General features: G+C 41.9%; 1 protein-coding gene across 1 annotated transcript in view; it reads right to left on the reverse strand.

The window, feature by feature from the left end:
• Positions 1-22390, reverse strand: part of CTSK (cathepsin K) — a 56409-nt gene extending 34019 nt beyond the window's left edge. Inside the window, exons 1-3 of the mRNA XM_078669931.1 lie at positions 22187-22390; positions 10009-10135; positions 2885-3007 (exon numbers count right to left, since the gene is read on the reverse strand). Coding sequence (XP_078526057.1) covers positions 2885-3007; positions 10009-10134 — 249 coding nt within the window. The 5' untranslated portion in view covers position 10135; positions 22187-22390. The remainder of the gene's footprint in view (positions 1-2884; positions 3008-10008; positions 10136-22186) is intronic.
• Positions 22391-24913: the final 2523 nt, after the last annotated feature.

Below are 24913 nucleotides of genomic sequence, written 5' to 3' on the forward strand. Positions count from 1 at the left end.
ACCACTGTAAAAAAAAACAGCCTCCACATGGTCTACGTTGACCTTACGGCAGCGTTTGACTGCGTGGTACATACGAAACTCTGGCTAATAATGCTGGAAATGGGAATTGACCCTGCAATAGTGGACTTTCTACGTGAGCTATACTCCGGCGCCACAGGCAAGGTTAGATACGGGCTGGAAGGACAACTTACGGATAGCTTCTCAATACAGAAGGGGGTCAGGCAGGGCTGTGTTCTGGCCCCCTTCCTATTCACGCTGTACACTAACGGCTAAGAGGCAGCAATGCTACAGGGAACAAAAGACTTTCCAACAGCAGGTCGGCGACCAATTCCGGCACTGTTATACGCCGATGATGCGGTGATCCTAGCTCGGACTCCAATTCAGCTACAAAGAGCTTTAAACAATTACTGTAATTTTATGACCAACCTCAACTTGAAAGTTAACATAAAGAAAACCTTTGTGATGCATGCCGGCGGTAAGGGGAAAAGGGTGAAAACAATTTTTGTGGGCAACTTGCCGCTTGAAACAACAAAAACGTATCCATATCTTGGCATCACCATTGATGAGGAGTTCAAATGGAAAGATGCAATCAATTCCCGTAAGCTATCGCTCATACGAACAGTGGGCGCTCTAAAAGCCTTTTCTCTGCGCCTAGGAAAAAAACCCCTGGTAGAGATGCTAAAGATCTACAATGCTAAATGCATTAGCACGGCGATTTTTGGAGCAGGAGTCTGGGGAACAGAAAACGTTGAACACATCCAAAAAGTTGAAAACACCTTTTTTAAATTTCTACTAGCACTCCCCAAAAGCACGACCACCTTCGGCTGCCACCTAGAACTTGGGGTGGAACACATCTCCGATCTTATCAAGATCCAACCCATAATGCTATGGCGTAGAATATGGGCCACGGACGAATGCACACTCACCAGAGAAATCATTGAGGACTGCATGAAGCTAGAGCATACGGAAAAGATAAAGTGGCTACACTACGTAAAAACCTTCCTTACTGACATTGGCCTCCTGAGGTTTTTTAATGACCCACAGTCAATAACAGACATAGCAAAAAAAGAGCTAAAAAAGATTTGTCTGTCTCATTTAAACCAACTAAGGCTGATGACAGAAATAGGTAAGCCATCAGTACAACACTGCCTTATGATACAAACTGTACCAACTATTCAATCATATTTGCAGTATGACCTGACCCAATTTGAAAAGCTACTGCTCACCCGTTTCAGGTTTAACCTTTTCCATATCATGGTTTCATTCCCCATTCAGAACAATTGGACACATAATACAACAGCGTGTCCTTGTGACTCCAACTCTCCTCAGTCTACAATCCACGTTCTTTTCTTCTGTACTTTTTATTCATCATTCCGTAAGAGATGGATTTTACCAATTTTAAAAGTAATGAAGGTCAGAAGATGCCGTCCAGCATTCCTGGCATTGCAGTTCTTGGAGAATCCCCTAGCATCAAAATCTGTGGCACATTATCTCAGAATGTGCCTCAAACACCGTACGAACTTATGAGTAAACCGAGAACCTGTTTTAACACAGCCCCCAGTAAAATGTACTGCACAGTATAAGAGTCCTCACTCACAACAATTTATGAACTTTTAATTTTTTTTTTTCCTATTTTCCTTGGTGATTTTACTGTGTAAATTTGTACTTTTGTGGCTTTCATTTCGAAAACCGAATAAAGATATTTTGAATTTGAACATAGGTTTCAAAAATAATTGCTGCAGAGTTCCTTGTGTGTCCAGCAGTTTTCAGGCAACATGAAAAATGTCAAGATAACAGTGGTGATTAACGTTCCTGCTGGAGCGAGATGGAGTTTTCTATGGTGGCAATTTCTGTCCTGACCAGTGCTATGTTGTAAAGCATTTTGACATATATATTGCATGAAGCAATACTACCATATGATACTTCAAAATGAATGTGTGAATAGCAACAATTTATACATAGATATTTTCCACATTGAAAAAGACAGCATGTACATAAACCTCTTCATTTCTAAAGTTGTCCCTCATATTTCAACTACTTAAGATATTAGCACACTAATAAATTACACAGAAAACTCCACAGAGATACATGATAAGGTCATTTCCCACTCTCTGAGTTGCTGGGCAATCATTCTTTGAATATTTGAAAATGACAGCATGCCCAGGGACGGCCCAATTCAGTTTTGTGCAGGCACGACAAAAACACAGAAAAGACACAACACAAAATATTGAATGCATTCATGTGTAGGGTTCAATTATTGTAATATTCATTTCCACAAGTAGAAGAGTAGTTCCCTAAATGTATTTAACTATATAGGAGTCCAGGTACAAAGTTCAAGAAATATAAACCCCCACCAGGAGCTGAATGGTAATTTTCTTAATACCTCGAGTGGCTGACTCCTGGCACAGGATTCAGAGAACACACTACACCATACATTCCATTTCCCAGCCAGGCTGCTCGTTCATGCTACAGTACAAACACACAACAAATGCCTCACACATAGATGCCACAAGTATGTATAGGTGTACGTGGAAATGTTAAGGGAGAGTGCTATGGTTTAGGATTTGGGTTATTAATGTAGTGGAATAATTTGCATTGTTTTTTCTCATGCTATAAATTATTTGCAAAAGTGTAGAACTATTTAATGCCTAACAGTTCAAGACAGAAACCCTACTACCGTGTGTAAATGCCATAAACAAGACTTATCTTGCTACCATGTAAACAGCTGATGTCTTTGGTAAGGCTGGTTACCTCAAATGCAGTCTCCTCAGTGGTATAGCTTCACAAATACAAATACTGTACAGAATGCTACAGTGAAGAGAACCCTTCAAATAATGTAGCAGAAAAGTTTACCACCACACGCCCATGGAGCAGAAAGACTTACCATATCGCCAAATTGATTCATGCCCACTGTGTAAGTGTGCATCCCCATGGCGAACTCCAGGTTGTGGTTGTTAATGTACTTCAAGTTCCTCTCCCAGATCAAACGCCTCAGGAGCTCGTCCATCTGTGTAAGGAAATGTAACAACCAAAAGTAACAATTCTATATCAACAGACATATGCCCTATAGCACAAGGAAGCCTTTCAAATGCTGCAGTAAGCACCTAATTTAAGCATTTTGTGCAACAAGTTTGGACTAATTAAGTAGGAATTAGCCTGTCAAGGAGAATTCATTAAAAACCTGCAGTAATTTGAGAGAACTGCCAGAAAACATCTTAGGCTATTTGTATGATATGAAATGGAAGTCGTATTTGGCAGCTTCTGTGCCACTTTTAACCTTAAAATTCTGTGGAAGTTGGTTGTTCCTCCCATATCATGTTAAAAGACTGGTAAACAAGGCAAAAAAGACACTCTTTTATTCAAGACGAACATGAAATTAAAAAATGGGCCACGTTTGCATTATAATAAATTATTACACCCCCAATTAATGGCGCAGAAATATTTTAAAACTCGTTTTTCCTCATAGATTAAGCAGAATTCCTTTCCTACAGACTAGGAAATTTCCAAACCAAAGATCTGACACGTCAGTTGGAAAAAACGAGTTAGTACAAAACTGCATACTGTGTGGCTATAGAGAAGAAACTCTGATACACATTTTGTGCATTTGCCCTGTACTAGGGTGGGCTCTACGGGAAACTGCTCAGATCCCATTTCAATTTCCTGCAAATCCTAACGTGCAGGCAAGCGGTGATTCAATGTATAAATGGAAAACATTCAATTGAGTTGGAACATGGTGAAATTCATGGAACTTGCTGCAAAAGCATTGATGCTTCAAAATCAGGACCTTATGAAATGATTGACAAGCATTCTCGTTTGCAATCACACTGCCTTTCAAGTACAATAAGCCTGCCCCTTATGGACCATCAATTTCCACCATTAACTATTTAATTGTGTTATATGTTGATGTGTAACGGTGGAGTCCTTTTTATGAATTGACTTTTAAAAGCTTTACACTCATGGGATGATGTTGTTTTGTATTTGTGTCCTTTTTATGAATTGACTTTTAAAAGCTTTACACTCATGGGATGATGTTGTTTTGTATGTGTGTCCTTTTTATGAATTGAATTTTAAAAGCTTTAAACTCATGGGATGATATTCTTTTGTATTTGTGTAGAGAGTTATATTCAGTATTGCGATTGTTTTATTAACTGAGCAATACATTGTTTGTACTTTTTACTAGTGCAGCAACAAATGAAGGGCCAAAAACACTATCAACTACGATGGACAGTTATAGACTTCAGCTCCCAAAAACTCTAAAGTGTCACCGATCAGGGCACAGGCAGCACCTATCTGATGTGGCCAACTCCAATAATAGTCAATTAATATGGACGGTTTTTTTCTCCAAATGTGTAGCATTTTGTTTACCTTTTTCTTTGCCTTTTTAGTCCTTTTTTTGTTTTTGTTACTATGACGTAGATCCGAGTTCAACAAATGTGTATTTGCAAAATACTTGTGGGCCAATAGACCATTTTAGTGACACATTACGGTTTGTTTATTTTTTAGTGTGCTCGGTGTTCTTTTTAAGTATTGTTAAAATTAGTAAAACAGTTTGAAATTCAAATAAAATAAAATGTGGAAACCAGGAGTGGGAATTAGAGGGAAGAACGAGATGTTGGAATTATAGTGAAGAAAGACGTGAGAACCAGGGATAAGAATGAGAGGGAAGGGTGAGATTGAAGAATAGGAATTAAGAACACAGGGATGAAGGGGTGGAAAACGAGAGGTATATCAAGAAGGAAGAATGAAAAGAATAAACCAAAGGTAAAAAAACATGTTAGAACAGCACTGAAGAAAGGGGTTGACCTTCATAAGTAAGAACCATAGAGATGACTAATAGGGAAAACAGGAGGGAAGTATGGGAAGTAATAAAGAGAGGTATGCTTCAAATGTTAGAACAAGAGGGACGGATAAGTAATAAGAATTATAAATAATAAGCAACACTAAGAAGGAAGGGAACATTAGTGTGGAGTGATTTGCCAGTAACAAGGTTTGAACTGGAAGAAAGCTCAAGATGGAAGAAAGAGAATTAAGAAATGTAGGAACAATTGAGAAATAAGAACATGTCGTAGGAATCGAATACAAACAAGAGGTAAACACGTGAGAACAAAAGATAAGAGAACAAGAGATGAGAAAGAAGTTAGAGAGTACACTAAAACAATAGCGAAGCATGAGAGCCTAACAATTTGTAGAAATAGCAGAGGTGAGGCGAGAGATGTACTTTTGTGAGGCAAGAGAGGTTATTGCAGGGTGATAAAGAGTTGATTAGGTCTGTAGCAAATCTTGGTTATATGTTTGTGAAGTTAGAGGTGATGAGCTCAGCACCCAAAAGTCTTAAGTAAAATTGGATCAGAAAAATAGTAGAATCTCTTTTCAGAGCAAGATGCAGAATCTTGAAAACAAACATTTGAGGGACAACTTCCATGTTTTTGTGCTACCGAAATGCATCAAATGAACAGGTCCCAAGTACTGTATGGTGGCACTACATTCTATGGCATTTTCTGAACTGTTGAATTTTAATGGTCAAAATAGGCACAGGGTTCAGTACTTGACCGTTTATTTATTTATTGAGTGTTTTATGTTGGGTAAAGCTGGCCCGGGGACATTAGAGCCCTTTGCATGAGCACCAGGTTACTGCTACATCAATGTTAGTAATGGGCAGACAGATAATGAAGCAAGATTCAATCTTTACACATAGACTCCCCTTTATTATATTTCATTTGAAAGTTGTACGAGTCTTTATGGGTGCAGGTTGAGATAAAAAAATGTATTCTAGATCACTGGGCATTAATTAACTACATCCCCTAATAATTTATTTAATATTCACCTTTTTGGGGATAAATAAAAATCCTAGTCCGTACTTACGCCAGTGGCTTATTTTTGTTAGATCCTGCCCTTTTAAACATTGAATGCACTCTGGATTTTATGCCTCTGTACTGCAAGGAAAATGCTCTAAAAATAGAAATGACTGAATGAAAAATTATTATTGGCAAGTCTTCTCGTAGGTTTACATGCAGGATGTATGGCATCTGCCTAGAAACACACTATAGGTTATAACTGCTTGCATATTTCCAAGTTTATTATTCTGTTTTGGTCCTTACAGTTGTTTCCGTTAAGAGATAAATGTCGTAAGGCAACTACAGGAGTCAATTTGTTTTTTTCAATGAAATATAATTCTGCATCTACAATTTTAAATATTTTAATTCCACAGTTGTGTTTTTCTTTTGTTATTGTTTAGTCTTCTATGCCGGGAAATTTGATAATGATTTTGAGAAAATGGAGACTTCTGTTTTGAGAAACTCACTTAGATTAGCCAAAGAACTCCTCTTGAGATCTGATGCTTACAACTTGGTAAAACGTTAATTTGCAAACTGCGACGAGTTTACTTTTCATGATCACACTATGACAATACTATGGCAAGCGGAGAAGGAACAAAGTCATTCCACTGATTACTGTAGGATCAAGTTTGGTCCAATTAATAGTTATGGATTGCATGGGCTTTCGTATTAAATGATGGTGTCTACAGAAAAGTTAAAAAGAAACATCAACTCTATAATAACGTACGATAGTTTCTCATCTGATTATAATTTTTTTGCACAGGGCCATGTAAGGGATTCTGTGCTTTCCACAGCTATTATATTTTTTCTTCCCCGAGGTACATAATAGTGGCTAAGCCCCAAACAATCCACAATCTGTAAGTACAATGTCGTTACCATTATGCAGCTATAAAGGCAGTAGGAATGTGGAGCCTTGTTGTACTAAATTTCGCCTGTCGTTCTTGCAGGATGCGTGAAGAGTTCGTATTTTCTTTTTTTATACATAATTCCTAGATAAATTAACATGAGGAAACGATTTTTAAAACAAATGGTTGAGACATTCTATTTATACAATTGAGGAAGCTTACGCCTTACTGGTCAGGGCCTTTCCAAACAAGACTAAACCTGCGTCACAAAACTCTTAGATTGTCTTCTCTGTACAGTTTTACTATACAGTAGGTTGCGACTAATTATGCAAATAAGGGACTACCAATAAAATTTTATGACGCATTTTAGGGTTTCCTTTCTTTATTGTGAGCTCATTACTCTGTAAAAATGCATTAAGATGATATTTTACCGAATGATATCAGAACTTTACTTTTAGATTGTAATGAACCTTTCCATTCAGATTTTTATCCACTTTTCAAAATCTTTAGATTTTATATAGCCCAGTTTTATATTATAATGGTGGATGACACCGTTTTTTTTTTTTGGGGGGGGGTTAGTCAGCGAATACGTACATTTTTTAAAATATATTTGTGCTTTCGTTTTCTCATGCAAAATCCCTTACAATAGTGTTTTATTGAATATGCTATTTGAACTTGAAAGATAGCAAATTGTGTTAAAGCATGAGCGCCATCGTTTTTTACCTAGATATGTTTCTCTTTAGATAAATCATAATTGGCTAAGCTAAAATATCCTTTACAGTGACAGTATGAAGACCAAACTAATTGTTGTGCCAACGTCTTCTGGCAAATTACAGAAAAAAGTAACAAATTGTATTTATTCATTGCCTCTAAAGAAAGCAGGGCCAATTCGTTATTTTCTTTACCATGGCAAGTTAATTGTAGTTAAAAAAAAGTCTTGGAGAGTTAGGGCCCAATTATGACCTTGGCAGTCTGACCGCGTTTGCCGTGGCCACGAGAACACCGCCAAGCCAGCAGCATCCTGACCGCAGCATTACGATTTTATTGCCGGGCTGGCAGTGTTGCTGCGGCGGCGCAAAGGCATGCTTCAACTCATAGAGAACTTGCAGCACATGCCGCCACCACTAGCACGTCGGTGCACTGTGTGCCATGCACCATGTTGTGCATGGCACACACTGCACGCACAACAATGCAAGCAGAGGAGGGCACAATATGTGCCCCCATGCACTGTGCCCAACGAGCAAAATCGCCCTGGGACCTTGTTTGGGGCCTCTTCCCAGTCTTCCCACCATCCTTATCATGGCGGCTGAAAGACAGGTCGTAAATGGGACATTGATGCCAGCATCGGCACCGACTCCCATCCCTACAGAGGGATCCAGGATCCTGGTGGTGGCAGCGATCTTGTGGTGGTCCGACCGCCATGATCATAATCAGGAGGTTGGACTGCCGAGGAGGCCGCGGTCGTCCTGCCATTGCGAGTACGGAGTTCTTTGGACTGCCATACTCATAATCAAATATAAAGTTGTAAAAGGAAACATAATGTGAATAGGTGCAGCGACAGGTTTTACAATATACCTCACCTTAGATTTCGTAAATACGATGTCTCATCTCTTTTTAGTGACTGCATTGAATTATCTATAAACTTAAAACAGTTTTTATGTTTACAGTGTGGATCTCCACCCTAGCCTACTTTACAGGCCTTTCCGGTGTCTGTGACCTGGAACTGTTTTTAAATCGTGCTTTTCCGTTCGGTACATGTTCAGTATCTAACCACACATAAGTAAGTCAGTTTAGACTTTCCAAACTAGGAAGGAGCGTACTAATCATGCATACGTAAAAGAATATATGACACAAAATCCACAATAATTCTTCTCCATAGAGACGTCTTCTTAGTTTTTCATTGATTAACTATACAACCGAAACTTTGCTCACGTTGCTCGGAGTTGAGAGGATATATGTTGTGTTTAATTAGTTCAGTTTAACCTAGGTTTATGTGTACACTTTTTTGCAATCAAAAAACAAGTTTGTGATTATTGTTTGTATATATATTTTTTCGCAGCCCTGAGGACGTCCCATCAAGGGACGAAACGCGTCGGCTGTCGAAATTGTATTGTGAACCATGAAAAACTCTATAAAAATAAAAGAAATCAATGAAAAACTAAGAAGACGTCTCTATGGGGAAGAATTATTGTGGATTTTGTGTCATATATTCTTTTACGTATGCATGATTAGTACGCTGCTTCCTAGTTTGAAAATGTTACTTGTTTGTGGGGAGGCTGGCGGTACCTCTGAAGGGGGTTGAGCGTAATTAACAGACACTTGGTTTTCAAAATTGCCTTTGTAGTGTGACCAATCTAGCAACCCCATCATCGCCAAATTTTTGTTAGTATTTAAGTCAGTTTAGACGTACTTCACATTTTTTGATGGTGGTGTGATAAGTATTCGTCCTTTCGAAAATCCGTCGGATTAAGGTTTCACCTACATTTAATGCTCATATTCTAGAATAGGCCATTACCCTTTTTCTTTCTATACTTCTTGGATTAAGGTTTTAGTCACTTTAAATGAACCTATTTAACAAAAGGCCATTCTCTTTCCTTTTTCCTTCCTGGCACAAGGGTTTGTCTCTTTTTTCTCTAAATATTGCCAATACAGGTTATGTTGGTAATTGCAGATTATGTCTACAAAGGGACTATTGCAACATCATACTCTTCGTCCTGAAGATGGTCTGATGGACAGATTTGCCAAGACTGACTGAAACGCCAACAAATTCATCTATTTCCTCAGTAATCTGTCTTACGTCTAGGATTTGTTTTCTGTTGTGTATCAACTCAAGTCCTACTGTTTATTATTTGGAATAGATGTTTGCACGTATGATTTGAAGGTTGATCTTTTGTATAACATCAATACCCTCAGTCATGGTGTTTTGTTGTTAAACCTTATGTACCCCCTTATGATTTGTTTGCATTGTATTTGTTTACAGTTTGAAAAATACACTCCCGTGTTGCGAAATTATTAATCATAGATGATTTTTTTTTTAAGTAATGTATTTATATTTGGATTGATCAATAGTCAGTCACCAGTAGGGACTTGACAAATAAGTAACTATTTATAATCATCTAACTGAGTTTGTTGAACAAAATCCTTTGAAGGCACAGTTACCTATTACCAATACTCATAATTAGGCCCTTAGTCTGTAATATTTAACGGACTTTTAGTTATTTACAGATCATTCTCATTAATTTAATGTGTCCAGTTCTGTTCAGTTCATATTTTTTTATACTGGTCTGTTCGCTTGGCATTCACACAAAGTTGGTCAGTTATCTTGTCACCTGACTGTTGTACTCTTTCCTGTAGGTTTTCTTCCAGAGATTCCATTGGGAGTCAAGGCTTTCCTCTGGGTACAGGCTGCTGATCACTGTGGGGAGCAGCAATATGAAGAGTTTGACCCACATCATCCTGCAAAGAAAAGTAACAAATAAATTAAATAAGCTCTGCACAACCTGAGGCGGCTACACTTTGGACTTTCTGCACCTGTCCCCCAGCACCTTTCTAACTATCAGAGACATTGCAGACTGTTGCTTTTATGTAAGTAACTTTTTTTGAGTTAATATGCATTTAGTGTGTCATACTATCCTCCACATCACCCAGTTGTCTTTCACAACAACAGTTCCAAATTAACGACCGAGGCATAGTTACCTTTAATGCAATTGACATATTTATCCCCAGTGTAGTTCTTATGATAAACTGGCTCTCCCTGGCCAAAAGTTGTCTCCTATGTAGGTGAACATTACCACTGAAGTACTCTTGCTCCAGATGCCATGATGCCCACCGTAGGTACATGCCTTTGAGTGAGCCTAGATAACAGCAAGATTAACTGATCACTCCTTACAGGTGCAAATCCATCACCAAAAGCAGGCTTGTAGTTAAGGATCCTTGCATAAAGGGAGAACCAAAACCCAGAAATGTAATAGAGGCATTTGCATTGTATATGACAGATATGGGTTTAATAAAGCACATAAATCAAAGTCACAAGGATATCAGAGTACATGACAGAGTCAATAGAGATGGAACTTGGGGAGCCAGTCAAATGGGTAAATACCTTCGATATGGGTACTAGAACAAGCGAGTCATATTCTTGTGATTTTCATTTGTGTCCTTTGTGACAAACAAAAGCCTGTCTGCATTTTGTATCATTGATACTCCCAAGGGCTAGTCGCAGTGTAAACAACAAACAAACAAAAGTGAGCAGGTTATCATACAACTCTGCCACACTTAGGTCTCATCCCGCCTCCTTCCAGAGCACATGTAAGCCCCTCATGTTGCAGTCTTATATTATGCAGCCAGTGAGTGACAGGCAACGGCCAATGAGGTGATGTGATGCATATGATTGCCTGATAAGACAAGACAATGTAGTGAGAAGTAAGGCCGAATAGCACAGATTTGCTGGTTGCTAGCCACTTCAGGGGATATGTAATAGTAAATACAGTCTTTTCCTGGCAGGTGAGAGTAAATGCCTTTGCTGTTAGAGAACAGGCAGTGTTTGTAAGGAAATTAGGGTATTCACTTGAGGAGCATTATTATCCACCTCTCGGGCTGTATCGGCCTGCCATAGTAGTTCTACTCAATCAGGATCTATTTTTCATTATTGGGGCTGGTGCTTAAATATATCCTTAAGACAAGAGACCTCATGTATTTCAGGGAAGTATAACTTTTGGATACTTGTTATAGGGGAGACAAGGAGTGGAGCTTTGAAATTGGCACCTTTGGGGATATGGAGTGTTAAGCTGTTTCTTGGTGTGAGCTGTGACTGAGCTCTCACAAGGTCCAACAACTTTGACCCTCAAAGGATAAGGTCCAAATCATGCTGTGAATGCAAAACAATGTAATAAAATACCAAATGTGTTTAAAATGTACTTATCAAGCTCACTGGGACCGAGGTACCTTTTGTCACTGACACGTGAGAAAGTGTGGTGGGATACAAGGTGGTGGTTGAGCTTGCTAAAACTTTCATTCAAGACTTGGAGATTTTCTGGAGAAATAATATTTTTAGAGCGGCGACCCACAAAACTGTAGTTCCCAATGGTTGGATACATTGACCAGGCAGTGTGTTGTAGACATGACTTATGCAAAAAAATACACAAAAACACAGCTGTGGGAAAACTGGCATGATGAGCCTCCTGTCCGTTGTTTTTTTCTGTGAGGTTTGCATTTTGCTTCCGGATTTCTAAGTTGCAGTAATACCTTAAAGAAAAGTCCTCTAATCTTCAAAACTGTCCTCACAACTTAATTTCCATGTCCTCAAGAGATATCTAGTTCCAACAGTCTGTGACCCAGTACACCCTCCAGCCGCAGGAGAAATTCCAGAGGATACCAAGAGGCTTCACTTGTAGGACATGAACTGACTTTAACCCTGGTCCACTGATCCTGCAAAAAGAGTTCTGTAAGCAGGAGGTCGGTCAGAGGAGGAAGCTCTGCTCTCCTGCACTCTATGGAAGCAAACAGTATTTTTTCAGTGCAGCAAGAAGACTATGTCATTTTTAGAGCTAGGCACCGCCCCGAAAAATGTATCCCTTCTTTGACTTCATTACGACAACCTGTCATAGGCACTTGACTTCACAAACCTTGGATATCGGTGCACCAGATTCTTCATAGTATTGGTGCACTTTTAAGGCAGAAGTGTTGCCAAGGTGGAAAGGGTTTGGGAACATCCACAAATTTGATACGGATGAGAGGTGAGTCTTTCCATGGAGAAACCTATTACCCCAGTGGAGAAAGAACGGGTTAAGTGAACATAAACATAAATCATTCCAGGTAAACTCCTTCTCTGCAAATGCTCCTAAGATCTGGAACTCACTCCCCAAGGATCTCCCCTCTTTTCCTTCCTTCAAACGGGACCTTACATTTCTACTGCTCAACAATTACTTCAAGCCCCCACATAGGCTGCTCTATGTTTCCCTCACTGACTTGTTCCTTCCAGACTATTGCATGACTTTCAGTCTCCTATTCTGTTTCTGATGCCATTCCTCAATATGTCCCTGCGATATACTTTAGTGATGTTATGACCACTTAATGCTGTAGCATTTCTTTAACTCTGACTCATATGAATCCCCTCACATACCTCCTATAAACAGAATCACATAACTTGTAAAGCGCTCTGATACCCTTGGTTCTAGCTACACTATATAAACCTCAAATAAATAAAGATATTTTGGCATGTAGAAATCTGCAGGCAGAAATAGTCACATATTTGAGTACTTCTGGAAATCTGTGACTGTCACAGTTTTCCATGGCTATTCGTGGTTGTATTTGTGAATTTAAAAAGGTGTGCTCTGTCCTCCAAAGTACTTCTACAGGAACAATTGATGTTCTCTTTTCTGAAAGCCTTTCAGAATCATGTCCTGTAAGTTGAAAAGTATAGATGAATATTCGCTTGTTATTGCGTTTTAACACTGAGATTAGAAAGACATGAGATCCAGTCATTACTTTAGAGAGGTCTTGAACTGGATGTGACATTGAATGTAGTCTTTCTGGATCCAAGGCCAGACTGACTGTGCCAGGCATGAGGCGTTTCCTCAGGAAGCTGGAAGGGTGGGAGCCGGTTTTGTTCCTGATGGCTGATTTTGCAGCAGTGCTGCTGTGTCAGCCCCCAGTAACAAAATCAGCAAGGAAGCATAATCCAATCCGGCTTTAAGGCGATGTAACCGGTGCTACCTCGTGGCACCGGGAGTTAGGTGGGGGGAAGTGGGCTTGTGGGGGGCAGCTCTGTGTTTTGAAATTTGTTATAGGTTTAAAATCACCCCTGAGTTTGTGCTTCTCCACACCAAGCATTCTTAAAAATTGCCTACTCGTATGGATGACATGTGAACCCTACACCTTATATATAATTTGATTTGATATGATTAATATCTGTAAAGAGATACGAATTTCCAAAGGCGACTTGGCTCTGGCGTGTACTATCAGGAATCACTCAAAGCATGACCAGGTCAAGACTTTAGCAGGGAGAAGAGAAAAGCCAAGTTTTAAAAAACTTTATAAAACTCATCAAGTTCGATTGGGACCTTAGGTACAGCTGCATTTGATTCTACAGCAAAGCTGTGGCATGAACAAAACTTCTGCCACCCCACGGGGGTTTGCGGATCTTAGGGACTTGCATGGTCTTAGCAAAAGCTGATCGCAAACATTTTTGGGGAGTGTATGATAAAATCTTTTCCTTTAGATAGACTGGGCCTATTCCATGCAGGGCTTTATGTGCCACACAGAGTGCTTTGAATGCAACTCTGCTCTTAATGGTAACTAATGAAGTTCCTTAAGCCCTTTGGCAGAAGATTCATATTTCCTAATATTTTTCAAAAGACGGACTGCTGCAAACTGTAGCCTCCGGAGCTTTTTTAGCTGACCTTGTTCCTTTCCCAAATATATGGGGTTGCAATAGTCGTTCTGAGTAAGCACTAAAGAAACAACTACTGTTGTCTGATCATATGTAGAAATGAATGGCAGAACTTTTTATAGTATTTTCAAGCGATAGAAGCAAGAGGACATCAGCTGATTTGTCTGGTCTTTGAATGTTAATTAGGGATCAAAGATCACTCCTAGATTTTTTACTTTGGTGACTTGGGTGGGTAAAGGGCCAAGCGTGGAGGGCCACCAAGAGGAATTCTAAAAAGAAGGACGTCCATCTTATCGGAGTTCAATTTTAAGCATTGGCTTTCTATCCAATTGACAACTGCTGTCCTACAGTACTTAAATCTAATGGCTACCTAATCTACCTTTGTATGAATGGAGACAACAATTTGTATGCCATGTGCATAAGATATTGTTTTGAAGCCAAAGTATCTAATCTGTGCTGTTAGTGGAGCCACATGCATGCTGAACAATGTGGGGTTTAGTGAGGACCCCTGCGGAACCCCACATGGCAAAGAAGAAAAATACTAGAAGTAAAGTCTCCGAAATTCTGACTGGGGTCTGTTGCTGAGGAAAGATACCAAGTGATTGAGGGCAGTTTCTACAATCCTGTTCTCCATTAAATGTGAATCAAGACCCAATGACTCACAGTGTCCCCTCTGTCCCCCTTCCCCATTCCCCTTTGTAACATTTTCTGTGCATGATTTACACACCTCTGATCCATTGTCTATGTATGTTTGAGTAATGCAAAGTGCTCCGATACTCTACGCTGGTATGAGAAGCACTATAACACAAATGAAATACATGTGAGAGAGGGGCTATTGATAGATGAGGGGTACAATTGTTAATGTTATTAGTTTAAGGGTGGCGGGTGGGTAATCTTCCTTTTGGTTGCATTGGGTCAATTTGAATGTATAGATATTCTCACTGCTATTGATGCAAATGTACCTTTTATCCAATACACATGCCACAGTGCGAATACTATACCAACACTAGCAAACTCCTCAGTGATTCTGGCACTGTCAATGCGAATTCATTTTCTTTATGATTTGTTGTTCAGAGAAAAATAATAAAATATGTTTTTTTTTAAATCACAGTATCAGTAGTGTTAAAGTCATGTACAGTGTTGTATCGTGCAATAATGTGTTTGTTGATTGTCTGAATGTTTTAAGTGTATATGAAATTGCACAGATGATGAAATAACTGATAATAAATACACAGATTAAGACAATTAATTTACTTGACCTTGAATATAAAGAGATTATTGGACAATTACAGCTAGGGTAATTTTGTTCTATATATATTTAAAGAAGGCCCAACCCAACTGTTTCTAAAGGGCCCAACCTCCAAATACTTAACTTTCTAAAACGGGCATTTTCAAAATTATAACTTAAAATCTAACTTTACCTTTAAAGAGGATTTGTAATTACAATTTCTTATACACCCAACATGACATTCCTATCTACTCCCAATTGAAAGTTATCACTTATTAAGGGTAATAAGGGAACCCAATGTTATCCTATCGATGAGGTAGGCCTTGCAGTAGTAAAAAACGAATTTAGAGTTTTTCACAACGAGGATATGTAAAACTTGAAAGTACATGTTCAACTTTTTAAATACACTGCACCCTGTCTTCTGGGCTGTGTTGGGGCTACCTTAGGGTAGCCCCAACACAGCACGTAGGTTTAGGCCTGGCGAGAGGTTTATCTTGCCAGGTCGAAATGGCAGTTTAAAACTGCACACACAGGCTGCAGTGGCAGGCCTAGGATATGTTTAAAGGGCTACTTAAGTGCTTGGCACAATAAGTGCTGCAGGCTCATTAGTGGCATTTAATGTACAGGCCCAAGGTACATGATGTAGCACTTTACTAGGAACTTACAAGTAAATGATATATGCCAATTGGGTGTAAGCCAACATTAACATGTTTAAAGGAGAGAACGAGGATGTCCGGTCCAACTAACAGCAAATATGGGCATCTCCCCGTGTGCACTTTTCAAGTCCTTGTGTGAGCCTCTTTTCGCCCAACTCAGCCTGCTTTGGTGAAAAAGCACACCCCTTTGCTCAGTGGGCAGTTCATTCTAAATCAATATGTTGCATGACCCACAGAATCCTCCTGAAATACACACAAGATTAGGCCTCACACAACAGAACCACTCCTCGGGATTCATATATGTTATTTTTGAGCAGACGAGCCGTCCTTCATATTGCCCAAAGCTTACAGACATTCAATTTCCGACTCTGCAGCTATACCTCAGATTCCATAAATTTTACAGGCTGGTACCTAACACATCAGCCCCTCAAGTAACACGACGTGTACGCTTTATAGGACGCGTGGGGTGTCTCATAGATTAAACAGATCTTAGACGAGTTTCTTAAGACAACTGAGCCGTTTCTTTGCTGATAGAAAACTCACAGCTTTTTCAAGACTGGAGAGCTATATCTCGTCCACAAAGAAACTAAAGGTTCATTATTCAGATAGCCGAGCTATCCCTCAGGTAGCACATTTTACAAGCTCGGACATTAGAGCTGTTTCGCGTGCTCAGACCTTCGCTGCTCTGTCACTTGTGTTAACTTTCATTGCACCTATTACATGGCAACACGAAAACATAACAATGATCAACCGGGTGAATTTCCCAGCATGAACTCTGCACACACCCATGAGAGTCAACATTTACCCATACCGTATAAAGTCACTCAAAACAGCTCGACACTGCTTTGTGGGAATGAAAAATGCGGAATGAAAACAGACACAAATATAAGTCGGTGTGTTCAACATTGTGTGATTGACAATGCTTGATCAGAGTTGCAAATGTAAATAGTACACTCAGCACACATTGCAGGGTGCTTGTGCATGTAAAAATAAATGCACTCAAGGTTTTGCCAAAGGGACAAAAGACACACGAAGCGCCACTGGATAGCCTTTACGCCGTGGCACAGTGATACACAATTCGCATTGCCATAAGTGTGTCATTACTTGTGTCCGTGATGTCGTCATCCCCATGTATTATGGTAAATATGAGTCCATGGTAAACACCCCAGTCCACAGAGCACCGCTGGTTTTTGGGCGGTGTTGCATTGTGTGACTCTTAGAACTACTGACCCAAGTGTGAGCTCGGAGCAGGACTACATCACCTTATATCCAGCAAATAATATTGTAAGACCCAGGCTGTCTACACCCCACCGTGCCCCGCTTGCTTCCTGTTGTATGCTGCATCTTGGATGTTCAGTGTTCAAAGTTCACTTTCCTTGAACTAGTTTATTATCAAGAATGTGAAATGTTGCCTTCACTGGTTAAATCTTGCGTACATGTGTATTACACTTGCTACACAAAAGGTTTGCCTAATTATGCACCGTTCAATGAAAACATTTAGCCCGAGGGCAAGAGAACAAGGCGAGATATTTTCAGCATTTGGGTTTTGTTTTTTTTTAATCACAAAAGGAGTCTTTACATTTAAGGAGGTCGAGGTTCTTGTTGAAATATAGTGCCAAATTCCAGTTTATTTCACATATTTTGTCCTCATTTTTGTCTAACTATGCAAAAGCAAATTACACAACTTTCGCAAACCCCTATTTATTATGCATCTGTTATACCTGCTGCTCAGTCCATTAAAGCCAGAGCACACAACTTACCAATGGAGGATCTATTGATCGTTGCAGGGGATTTTAACCAAGTCCTGGATCCAGCTATAGACAAGCACCCCTGTAGACGCCACACAACCGCTAGCCCTAACATCCTCAGGAACCTGTGCTCGAAACTGAGCCTGAAGGATCCGTGGCGCCTAAGCAACCCGGATGCCAGGGAATACACATTCTACTCCAACCCCCACAACTCCTACAGTCGGATAGACTACATACTGATGTCAGGAACACACACACACCTAATAGACCACACAGAGATCGGACCCAGGACAATATCAGATCACGCACATATAAGCCTGTCACTATCAGGCAGACACAATGAAAAGCCAACACGCAGGTGGCGTTTTGATGACGGCCTCCTCCAGCACACAGGAGCGAAGGCAGAGATAGACACAGCAATCCGAGAATACCTGACAATCAACGACACACCTGAGACGCCTAGAGAGGTACTATGGGATGCTCTTAAAGCAACCATACGGGGGGTAGTAATGGCAATAAAAGGGAAAATGAACAAGGCAAGAAACAATAGGATCGCAGACCTAGAGAAAGAAATCAAAACACTAGAGAACAGCCACATAGCCAGCCTGGAAGACAATAACACACTCACAGAGCTAACCAAACGGAAGTATGAGCTCAACAGGATATTGAGCGAAAGAGCAGGGACCTGGATCAACAAATACAAGTCAATCAACCTCTGCACCGCCAACAAAGCGGGGAAAAACCTAGCAACCTACCTGAAAGGGAAACAAAAACAGCACACAATTGGGGCAATCAAGGACAAGCACAACAAAGCCCAGACCGCCAATAAAGACATCCTCGAGGTCTTCAGGGACTTCTATGAGGGTCTATACACAAAAGATGACACACTAAAGGAAGATGGGGGCGAGGAACTGCTCAAAAACATAGCTACACCCACACTAACAGACAGGGAACGAGACATCCTAGAGCTCACGGTCACAGAGGACGAGATAAAGAAGGCCACGGTCGGCCTCAAAGAGAACAAGGCTCCAGGGCCGGACGGATTCACAGCTGGGTTCTATAAACAACACCTGACAGCACTCCAACCCACTCTGAAACAGGTATTTGAGGAGTGCGTCCTCAAAGGACGCATGACCCCATCAATGGCTGAGGCAAATATAATAGTCATACCAAAGGAAGGGAAAGACATGACAGAGGCGAAGAACTTCAGGCCGATCTCACTCATAAATGTAGACTGCAAGATATACGCGAAGATACTAGCCAATAGACTTAACGCCTACCTACCTAAACTCATACACAACTCCCAGGTAGGATACCTCAAAAACCGCATGTCCCATGACAACACCAGACTACTATGCCATATCATCAACCACTCGGCCCAGAGCAGCAAAGCGGCCGTCATGATAGCCCTGGACGCCGAAAAAGCGTTCGACAGAGTCTCATGGCCCTACCTGGATCACTGCATGGGGAAGTTCGGGCTAGGACCCAACTACAGGAGAATGGTGATGGCGCTTTACAACAGCCCCAAAGCGCGAGTGGTTGTGAACGGAGGCACCTCAAACACACTAAACCTAGGCAGAGGCACACGACAGGGCTGCCCTCTCTCACCCGGCCTCTTCCTACTAGCAATAGAACCGCTCCTAACAATGATACGAACTAACGAGGACATAGCGGGGGTGCCAATAGGAGGGGAAAACTTTAAACTGGCAGCGTACGCAGATGATGTGCTAATAATGACAGAGGACCCAGAGAGATCCATCAAGGCACTGACAGACACAATTGAGAGGTACGCCCAGGTCTCAGGGTACAAACTAAACAAGGATAAATCAGAATGCAAGCCCCTCAACATCCACACAACAAAGACAGTACTCGGCACATCAGGTCTAGCGTGGCAAAATAAACCTATTAAGTACCTGGGTATCCTCTTCGAGAGGAACTTGAGCACGACCCTAGAACATAACGAACAGGTTATAATCCAGAAAATCAAGGCCAAGGTAGACGGCTGGTCGCCCAAGTTCACAACATGGTGGGGGAGGGTGGAGACAATAAAAATGATGATCACACCAATGCTCAACTATATGCTAGCCATGCTACCCCTCACCAACACAGAGGACTTCCACAAAAAGATAGACAAGATACTGAACGATTTCCTATGGAGAGGGAAGAGGGCCAGAATAAGTATGCAAAAACTTAGACTATCAAAAGAACAGGGGGGGCTAAACATAACAAACTTCAAGCGATTCCACGAGGCGTGTCTAGCTAGACAGGGACTGCACTGGCTAGACCCAAGACAGGACTACACCCCGGCATGGCTAACATTAGAACAAGGGTTGCTAAACGGTATGAAACCCATCGCTCTCCTCATGGCCACCAAACACCCGGCATTACAAGACAACCCGATACTCAGAAACACAAAACGAGCTCTGCTTAAGATTGACAAACTGCTAAATACGAGCATCAAAAGGGGACCTTTTGAATCAATCTGGCATAACCCATCCCTAAAATACAGGGGTAAGGTCCTAGACATGCATGACTGGTACAGTCAAGGCATATCCACAGCCAGTGACTTTAAGAAAAAGGGCACCGACGTAACGTTCGAGACCCTGAAAGGAGAGTACAACCTAGAGAGCGTAGAACTATACAACTTCCTGAAGATAAAGGTCGCAATAAGGAAGGCAAACCTCAACATCCAGGCACCCTCGATAATACAGCTGGCTAACAGTCTGAACACACTGGGACATCAGGTAGCACACCTTTACAAGATCCTAAGCCCCAAACACACCAGACTGAATGACAAGGTCATGAACTTCTGGGGGGAGGCAGCAGGTCAGGCACTCAGTAAGGAAGCCAGAGCAGAGCTATGGAGGTCCACCAGTCGGAAAAAAGTAACGGCCACGCTGAACCAGACAAAATTCTGGCTGATACACAAGGCATACTGGACACCAGCCCGATTAGCCACCGTAGGCATCAGAGACAGCGACGTGTGCTGGAACTGTGATAAAGAAAGGGGAGACTTAGAACACCTTTTAATAAAATGCCCAAAAATAAAGGACTTCTGGGGGAAGATCAGAACACTTATCCATGAGATCACAGGCACAGACATACAAACAGACCTCACAGGCCTAGCGCTAGGATTCACGTCCCAGGCAATCACTAAGACGGAGGACAGGGACCTCATAGATCTCATGCTGACAGCCGCAGTCAAAGTCGTCCTAACTAACTGGAAGGACACATCAAAGGCGTCCCCACAGGCGTGGCTCAACTGGGTCACGTTCCTGAGGGGGGCGGACAACATAACAGCAAAATACACACCGAAGACGCACAAACAGTCGACCATGTGGGGATCCTTTGTTCACTACCTGTCATCATCACACAAGCCGCCATGAGCATCTGGGGTCACAGGCCGAAATAGGCTAGTGCCAACAGAGCACCGAGCACATCTCCTACTCAACCTATAACCTATAACCTAGACTTCTTTCTACTGTCCCCCGGGGTGGCGCGGGGAACAAGCCGCCTGACAACAAACGCCAAGGTATACCAATGGGCGCAATATGGACTACCAGACTATGAGACTTTTGGACTATGAGACCACGAACTGGCGAACGATCTCAAGAGTATGGAATGCCCCCCCCCCCCTCTCTCTTCTTTTCTCTCTTTTCTTCTTTCCACTCATGTATAAGCCTCTTCCATGTATGTAAAATTATATTTTTCTATATACAATAAAGAATTTCAGAAATAAAAAAAAAATAAAAAAATAAAAAAAAAAAAAAACAGAGCACTATGCACAATTTCTCACACAAACCGTTATCTTTATCTCTTCTCAAGAGCTTGCTCGGAGAGCGCTCTGGGCAAAACAATATTTGCCCCCCAACCCCCCCTTGCCAATCGCCCTCTTTAATTGTCTATGTATTTAAAGTTTGGAGGAGCAGGGAGAAGGTAAAAGGGGCAAGATTGGGGAGCGCCATGAAAGTTAAAAACACACAAAAACAGACATGGCCGGAAAAAGCCTTCAGAAAAAGTGCTTTAAACGAACTTTTCTTTGTACAAAACTCGTGGGGCGATTGTTGTGCTTAGCTCCAGAGCACCCCAGGGGTGGGGCATGGGGACCCTTACTGTTTGGAAATAAATCCCTAAACACGCAGATCTCCAGACAGCACTAGTTAGAGGAGCTATCTATGCCACACTTGTCCTCGGGCTGCACAAGCGCCAGTGGCAATGACCGTGGAGCTGAGAAAAGCCACAGACCGCAGCGCAGACGCCCACACTCAGACAACACCAAATCCGTGCCACGTAGAGGCATCCGCGGCCGCCCAAAGAGAAACCCAGGTTGAACCAGGGACACAACCAGTGAGAAGTGTGCACACACAGCCTTAGTAAGAGACACTCGGTACTGCACTAAAGACGTGCACCAGAAACAGGCCGGTGAATGAGACAACCTCGCACTAAAGGCTGCACCGATGATACCCGACGGAGAGAAAGGGACCCTACCTTTATTGGCTCGGTGGCTGCGGCTGTCCTGTGAACCCCTGCTGGCTGCCTTCGTACGGCTGTCGGTCTCTCTGTTTCTTCCCCGGACTCCTCTGCTCTCCAACCGCAGAAGGATTTTATGCACCTGGTATGAGGAAGTGTGCTCTGGAAAATGTGAGCTGCGAGGGGAAGTCTCGCAGACCGAGCGGGAGGGAGGAGAGTTGGGGTCATCACCCCCCCCCCCCCCCCCCATAACTCTGCACAGATGTGTGAAGATTCACGTGATTCTGCACTGTATTAGTCATGTGTTTTGGTGGTCGGGGGGCTGCCAGATGTTGGAGCCAATCTCAACACAACAAAAGTAAAGAGAGTGCAGTTCATGTGAGTGCTCGAGTTTAACGTACAGAACGAGAGAGTGCATCTCTCTCAGGGCCTTAACAGGGGTATAGTGCAGTGAGCATCCAGAGACAGTGCCGCGAGAATCATAACAAGCACTGACAAAGCCAGTGGGTCTCGACTTTGGATCTGTTAGTTTAGTAACTGGATTTAAACCTATGTTGTGCAGCCTCCCTCTCGGGTGCTTGCAGAGAGGCTAAATAAGAAGAAATAAGCCCAGGACGTGGGGCGCTACGTCATTTTGTTGGTGCTGAAGGAACCGACGTGTGTAGGGACTCAGGGAGAAGGAACAGAGCAAATCCATGTGTGGGGACAAAGCGAGACAAATACACAAATGTCTGTACTTTTCAAAATGGCAACTCACCTTTTTTTTACTGTCTGTTCGTAATAACACGCTGCATACATTTCTTGCTATGCAGGAAGCGTGGGGCTCAGTCAAGACAAACTGCGGATACACTGAGAAGGAATCCTCACATCTGGTATGCAGGTAAAACCCCTTTATCTTCTATGCATCAGTCAGCCACCACTAGAGCCTCATAGCAGTTTTGCCCCCAAAGAGGTGGAGTTCTTGGCATTGGACTGTCCCCCTGTCCCTTTTGGGGAAGCCTCAAGAGTGGTTTGTGCACGGTTGCTCCTGGTCTGTAGTGACACTGAGCAAAAATTAATAGAGCAGAATGCAGGCTGGAACTATTATCAGCCGTTGATATTAATTCAAGCCTGAAGGCACAGCGAAAGACATCAGTCCACGCATAATTCGGATCCAGCTCATCTCTCAGACTTGGTCGGTCAGTTTCTTCGACTAGTGTCCATGGGATCTGGTGCATTGAGCGAAAGGTTTTGCCTGCATCAGAATATTTGCTAGCACTTAGAAGCTCAGGCAGTATGTGAGTTATAACAATTCCAATGAGGTGAGAGAAGTACTAGGCTGCGATCGAATCATGCACATCGATGTTCTACCAAATCCGAGCTATGCTGGTGTCCTGGTCACAAAACTAGATTTAGAGAAGATTCTCATTCAGGGTATGGAGGAGTAGGAACACCACTTCAAAGCTGCTGGGCTCCCACTTTGCCAAACACATAGTTCCTCACACTCACTTAAAAGTGAGGAAACCCACCTTCTACCCATGAGCGGATCCTTAGCGAGCTCCGCTGTGGGAAACCTTTACCCAGGAGCCCATTTTCAACACGGTCACTGAGTTTGCAGCAACATGAGGCTGGCTCGAAATGGGAAACATCCTTTACAACGCAACTTTTACCACGCAGTGCTTTTACATCGCAACTTTTATAACGCAAACCATTACAACGCATTGCGCTGGGGGGCGCTCTAGGATAGGGAATAGATTTAATTTACTATCCAACACCTTCCCTACTATCCACGGGGACTGGAGTTGGAATAGTAAATTAAACTATTCACTATCCAGCACCCCAAAGCGCTATGCGTTGTAATGGACTGCGTTGTAAAAGTTGCGTCGTAAAAGCATGCGTTTTAATGTCATACATCCGCCCGAAATGGGTCAGGGCTTCCCACGCTGATTTTATTCCTGACCAAACCGCCTGGCAAGGCATGCAGTCAGGAATCCTTAGTTTGTTTCTTGTACTGCAATAAGAAACACAGCTTTGATGGTGTCCTTCTACAGAGGAAATTAAATAACACACCTAGCTGGAGGCCCACCCAAGGCTCTACTTGGCATGCATCTTTGCCGATACGACAGGAGCACTTGAAGCAAAAAGCCATCCCCACCAAAAATGGAAGATCTGTCAGGCAGTTCACCACCCCGAAGTCCTCACTCACCACTTACTGGGTTGTGAATGATCCTGTAAAACACCTCACTACTATATTGCTTCACGTATATAAGATGTGCTTTCTTTCCCTGTAATGTCATTCCCTACTAAAAACAAAAGTGAAAATGCTAGAGATCGCGGGTCACCCGACCAATACTTTCGCCACTTCCTGGCTTCGGGCCCATATATTCCAATTTACCATATACACATTGATCGGATGACCTCACAATCTTCTACCAATAATTGTGGGTTCCTTTTCTATTTTCCAGTGTACCCGACTTACCATCCACTGTTACGGGTACCTATGACCACAATGGATCAGGGAGCTAGCTGTAAAAGGAAAAGCAGCGAAAATACTTCTTAACGTATGACCTTTACTTTTCATGAAATGACCACGGACAACTGAAAGTTTTTAAAGATTTATCTCAGATTTAAACTCTTTAGAACATACACTCCACTACGAGGAGACAGTCTAAAATCAAATTTGCAAAGAGTACATAGCTGTATAGAAGAACTATAAGGGCAATCATTTATGTTAAAAAACTGCTAATGCAACAGGGAAACAACTAA

This window comes from Lissotriton helveticus, chromosome 12 (assembly GCF_964261635.1).
Source record: "Lissotriton helveticus chromosome 12, aLisHel1.1, whole genome shotgun sequence".
NCBI lineage: Eukaryota > Metazoa > Chordata > Amphibia > Caudata > Salamandridae > Lissotriton > Lissotriton helveticus.